The sequence below is a fragment of the Asparagus officinalis genome, chromosome 4 (genome assembly GCF_001876935.1).
Source record: "Asparagus officinalis chromosome 4, Aspof.V1, whole genome shotgun sequence".
In the NCBI taxonomy this organism is placed as follows: domain Eukaryota; kingdom Viridiplantae; phylum Streptophyta; class Magnoliopsida; order Asparagales; family Asparagaceae; genus Asparagus; species Asparagus officinalis.
Window position 1 is genome coordinate 39,216,309 of NC_033797.1, and position 6,000 is coordinate 39,222,308.

The 6,000-nt window shown below is 43.4% G+C and overlaps 1 protein-coding gene across 1 annotated transcript; it reads right to left on the bottom strand.

Moving 5' to 3' along the window:
• LOC109838543 (protein ALP1-like) lies at positions 146-2,063 on the bottom strand. The gene is made up of 4 exons (XM_020406974.1): positions 1,936-2,063; positions 1,069-1,186; positions 755-983; positions 146-663 (listed from the first exon to the last, which is right to left on the bottom strand). The coding sequence occupies exons 1-4, from the start codon at positions 2,061-2,063 to the stop codon at positions 146-148; spliced, it is 993 nt and encodes a 330-aa protein (XP_020262563.1).

Below are 6,000 nucleotides of genomic sequence, written 5' to 3' on the forward strand. Positions count from 1 at the left end.
AAATATGGAGAACAAAGCTCATGTAAGACCGAAGGCACATAATGTAAAGATAAAATCAAACCACCATTAACAAACATAATAAATACAACCAGTCCCGACGACAAACTTAAGAAATACAACAATACTGAAAATACAAATATGTCTATTACAAACCAAATTCGGTTGTGTCCCCGCCACGATATTTATTACAATAGTCTATCCACATAGCACTTGCTATGTCATCCCTCTTCTCTTTCCATTCATTCCTTGAATCTCTTTCTTCTCTTTGTGTGACATTTTGAGAAAAGTCAACAAGATTGGCATCTTCCCCCTCAGTAGCTATTTCTACATCGTCATCATCAATGGTAATGTCCTCATTTAATAAGTCATCGCCCAGGTCGACTATAGCAATGTAGTTATGAAGTATAGCACAAGCCAATACTATGTCAACTTGGGTTGGAAAAGGATAATGTGGCTTTGAAGTGAGGATTTTGAAACGGTTCTTCAACAATCCAAAGGTTGATTCAATTTTAGACCGTAGCGAGGAGTGTCTTAGATTGAATAACTCTCTTCTGTTATTTATTGGCCTACCCCTGTACTCATTTAAATGGTAACGTACACCACGATAAGGGGAGATGAAGCCAGGCATGGTGGTGTACCCCGCATCGCACAAATAATATTTGCCTACAATTTTAAACAACACATTACCATAAAATAAGTAAATTCTTTGTAAATTACAATTGAATATTCATTTTTGTCATTAATGAGTAATTACCATCGTAGACTCTCAGGCCATGAGGTTGAGGTCTTGAAAGTGCATCTTGTAGTACTCTATAATCATTTGCAGACCCCTCCCAACCGGCGAGAACATATGAAAATAACTTATTTGGGGTGCAGGCGGCTAGAACATTTTGAGTCACACTTTTACGGCCTCTAAAGCGGGCCACAAGGCTAGCAGGAAGCATAGCGTCAATGTGGGTCCCGTCTATCATGCCAATACAATCCTATATAATTTTAGAAATTTACTATCAAATTAATAGGATAACAATTTTACTTCTGTAGATCACTGTATGTTCATGAGTGCATTACCTTGAAATAAGGATAGTACAAAGGATTGCTTGTAATCTCTGGAGCTAATTCCATTGGTGCTTGCTTCAAGAACCGCCCCTGTATAGCACCAACTGCTTCTAGGCATTTGTTAAAATATCTGAAAATTGTTTCTCCCGATCTTATGAAATGTGATCTTACTATTCTATTTTTTGTTTTATGTGCTAATACATTAAGAAACATGAGCAACTGTTCTTCAACTTTTACATCATGTGAATCCTGGAGTAGGCTCGTCCCTCTCATTATATTGACAAGGTTTTCAAATGCATGAGGCCACATTCTAACATAGTCTCTACAGCTGTGACTATAGCCAGAAAATACGCGGCATATGTGGGCATTCCTAGACTCTATTTTCTGTTTTTCCCCCCTCATGGTGATAGGTGACAGATTTTCTTCTACAACGCATTCTCATTACACATGTCAACACAGTGACGATGGCAGACATAGTAGCATTACTCGATATCCTCATTAACACTTCGTCATCAATATCTTCCATCTACAATGAATGCAAAATACATTCTTATACATAGACAAATAATGGGATGGAATTTTTAATTCCAATACTTTCAGCAGATATTCAGTATAGTAAAATTATATAACTACACATAATTTCTTCTTAATCAACTACGATCTCATATTCTAAACAAAATCAAACTGTGCCAATATTTTTAGCTAGCCTTCACAGCCCCTAAGGACATCAGCAAGCAAAGATAAACATCTAAATTATGTAAGTCTAGTGATAATATTGGAACTCAGACTCTTCTATAATTGCCTACAATTAATAAGTAAATAGTGACAAATAAATTAAAATCATATAAAATAAAAAATTTAGGGAACTGAAGGATGTACCTTATCGTCGGTGTGGAGGAGACCCCGATGATCAAAGGAGGAACTTGAACCCCTAAACCAGAGATCAAGGCGGCAGATCTGAAGTTCAGATCAGGAAGGAGTTTCAGATCAAAGACGATCACCTCCATCAACGAAGGCGACATGCACTATAAAAAGCCCCATCATCAGAAAATCGCAGACTTGTAAAACCCCAACATCAGAAAATTCCTTTAGAAATCAAGGGCTACGCTTCATCGAGGTGACCCAGCAGGGATCTAACCGACCATTCTAAAATTCCTTTAGAAATCAAGGGCTACGCTTCATCGAGGTGACCCAGCAGGGATCTAACCGACCATTCTGTGAACGTGGGTCACCATGTTCTCAATGTGAACGCGTGAAAAAGGCGGCTCTCAATGTGAACACGTGAAAGGTTTTGGAGATGTGGGGTCCACCTTCAATACGTGAAGCAAATCCATGTGCTGCTGTGAAAATCTCGTGAAGAGATCGCAAAGGAGGCCACACACGTGAGAAGGAAGCACGGAAACTTTGTTCAGCAATTTTTTAGGCCCACCCGATACATCATTATAAATACCCCTAGTACTTCCTAGGGTTAGGTGGGCAAGTACTGTGCAGAAGGAGGCGGTGCAAGCTGGGGTTCTTTTGACGGCTGCAAATTTGTGTGCAATTGGAGGCGCGTGAGGCAGAGGGCTGGGAGAAGTTCTTTGGGCGGCGTGCAATTGTGAGGCTGCAGGAAAGGTGCAAGGTGTTTTCTTTCTTGGGCAGCGTGCAGAGCCGATTTGAGACTTTTTTGTGCATCCCCTTTTGAGAGAGATAATTGTGTGAGGGATTTGAGAGTTTGTGTGAGGGTTTAGATTGAGTGATTGTAAACCCTAATTGTATCTCTCCCTCTAATAGTAGATCTCCCCCTCCTTGCCCCGTGGACGTAGGCAGTTTGCCGAACCACGTAAAATTTTGTGTTCTTGCCGTGATTTGTAATAGCTTGTAGGATCCCTCGACGCGCAGTCCTAGAGCTGACGAGAGGACCCTCGACGCGCAGTCCTAGAGCTGACTTGTACTGCTATTTGTGTGATTTGTAATAGCTTTTAGGTGCCCTCGACGCGCAGTCCTAGGGCTGACGAGAGGAAGAGCTGATATCTCTCTTTGATGAGATATCTGGCTTTTGGTTCTTGTTTCCTTTGAGAAGCAAGAATTTCATTGTGATCTAATCTCTTGTTGTGCACCTTGCGCACCGGAGGTGCTGTCGAAATTTCCGCTGCGCACAACAAGTGGTATCAGAGCTCCGGGTTGGACTTGGGAGCTTGTTTGAAGGATTCGCTGAAGGATTCTTATTTGAAGATTAGATCGACAATATGGGTGAAACAAGCACATCGGGATCGTCTCTTACGAAGACGATACATAGTTTGAGCATCAATAACATGAAGATTGATGTTCCGAAGTTCGACGGCAAGATTAATTTCGGATTGTGGAGGTGTCAGGTGATGGACGCCTTGGACGCTCAGAATTTGGAGGAGACTCTTGAGTTACAAGAGAAACCTGCCGAGATGGAAGCTAAGGTTTGGAAGAAGATGAATAGTAGGGCGTGTGGAGTTATTCGGTCATGCTTGACGCCGGATCTTATTTATGATGTGATGAACGAGACTTCGGCGAAGAAGATGTGGGAAACACTCAATGAAAAGTATCTTACTAAGAGCATTGAGAATCGGCTTCACTTGAAGAAGAGGTTTTATCAGTTCAAGATGAAGAGGGGAGTTTCCATTAGGGAGCATGTTAATAACTTCACAAAGCTACTTTCAGACATGGCTAATGTGGATATCATGGTTGAGGATGAAGACAAGGCGATGCTACTTTTGTGTTCGTTGCCCGAGGATGATTATGGTACTTTTGTCCTAACTATGATTAATGGAAGAACTACTGTTAGTTACAAGGAGGTGACCTCAGCGTTGGTGAATTATGAGTTGAGAAGAGTGTTGATGAGTCCTCCGAGAAGGCATCGGGAGATGCATTAGTAGTTCAAGGCCGTGGTTCAAACCGACGCAGAAGGTCGCGGTCTAGAGGTGCACATCGTGGGATTCGTAGGAATCAGTGTGCATTTTGTAAAGAGGATGGACAAACCGAAGCAGGAGGTCGCAGTCTAGAGGTGCACATCGTGGGATTCGTAGGAATCAGTGTGCCTTTTGTAAAGAGGATGGACATTGGAAAGCTGAATGCCCAAAGTTAGATCGAGCCGAGAAGAATAAGGGGAAAGCTGTACAAGCTTCAGAGGTGAATGTTGTCAAGACTAGTGGCAACGATTCAGATTCGGATTCTTCGGGCTATTCGTTGTCTGCACTACCGTCAGTTTGTGTTGCCAACTCTACAGAGTGGATGTTGGATTCGGGTGCTTCATACCACGTTTGCCCTCGGAGGGATTGGTTCTCCAGCTTTCAGATGGTGTGGGAGTTGGAAGAAGTGAGGTTCGTTCCGCAGTTGTCGAAGAACATCATTTCACTAGGAGCTTTGGTGGCATCTGGCTATAAAGTGACCTTGGTGGATGCACGTTTGAAGGTCACATCGGGGTCCATGATTGTGATGAAGGGCGTCAGAAGAAGCAATTTATATTATTTGCTCGGAATCACGGAGATTGATAGGGAGATGACGACTTCATCAGATTCGGCTAGACTGTGGCGTTGTTTGATGCTGTGTTATTTGATTGGTAATACCGTACATAGGTTGTTGAGGAGTGCTTTGACCTGCAGTTTGAAGTCCTGTGAACCCATTGGTATGAGCAAGAAGACCGAGGTGGAGTTTGGCACTTCTATCCATCATTCGAGGGGTCTTCTGAGGGGTGTTCATTCAGGCATTCGGGGGCCTTCCAAGGGAGCATTATTGGGAGGTAATAGGTATGTGGTTTCCGCAGTTGGGGATTGTTCTAGGCATTGGTGGGTTGCAACCAAGTCCCGTTGGTGTGAAGTCCTAGAAGCCCGCAACAAATTGAGGAAGCGTATTAGCAGAAAGGTGAAGGTACTTTAGTCTGATGTTAAAGGGAAGTACAAGAGGGACCTATTTCTGTATTTGTGCCGAGCTCACGGCAATTGGAAACACTTCATTGGTGTGGAAACTTTGAGGCGACGTGATGAGATGGCAGATTTGGGGAGCTGTTCCTTTCTGGAGGAGGATCGGCGTTTGATGTCGAGCATTGGCATTGGTATGCAGGCTACGACATGTTTGGACCGTCTTATGTATAGGTTGCCGACTGCTGCATGTAGAGATTTTGGATCTGGTGGAGCTGCTTCAGATTTTGGGTTGCGTCGGATGTTTGGCTACCCAGCACTTGGTCACATCATGGATGTGAGATTTGATCCGATAGCACATTTGGGATTCAGAGACGTGTTTGATTATCAGGTATTAGCTTCTGACTTTGTTCTGAGCAGATATGTCACGTTTAACTCTCGGCAGGTGGAGAGTGGTGATCAGATCTTTGGGACATCGCAGCGGGTGGAGAGTGATGCTACTCCACGTTGGGTGGAGACTTCAGATCATACTGTATCATTTGAGATTCCAGCTGAGGTGACACAGATTGGGGATCATTTGGATTTGGATGCAGATGATGAGTTGGATTCGAGTGCAGCTGATAGATGTAGTCTGGATATGGCCATTGGTTCATCTCAGATGGAGGTGTTTGATTTGTCTCAATTTAGGGCCATTGGGAGTGCTATCAATTGCAGATCGTTTGGTGATATTGAAGAAGAGTTGCAGACTTTTCTATTTGTTTGAGGGCCTTTGGAGGCCATTTTGGTGAACTACGTCCGGCTTGATTCCTTGGGCAAGAGGATACGTAGGCAGTCTTTATGATGCAGCCGGGTTTTTTTTTGGATTAGTTGATGGGGGTGAGATCGATTTGGTGAGCGACATCGATATTTGGGGTGAGTGTTTGCACTCCCATTTGGGTCTCAGCAAGTGAGGCATTTGGTGTAGTCGGTGTAGGCTCAGTTTGATTTGGTGAGTAGACACTATTTGATTTGGGTTGAGTGTTCGCACTCCCGTTTGGGTCTCGACTTGTTGTGGATGGAGTTCGTTGTCATGAGT

Excerpts from the sequence above, each read along its gene's own strand:
- LOC109838543 (XM_020406974.1), bottom strand. The coding sequence starts at position 2,063 with ATGGAGGTGATCGTCTTTGATCTGAAACTCCTTCCTGATCTGAACTTC. Across the intron at positions 1,187-1,935 it reads TCCTCCACACCGACGATAAG|ATATTTTAACAAATGCCTAG; the intron begins GTACATCCTTCA and ends AACAATTTTCAG. Across the intron at positions 984-1,068 it reads TGTACTATCCTTATTTCAAG|GATTGTATTGGCATGATAGA; the intron begins GTAATGCACTCA and ends AAAATTATATAG.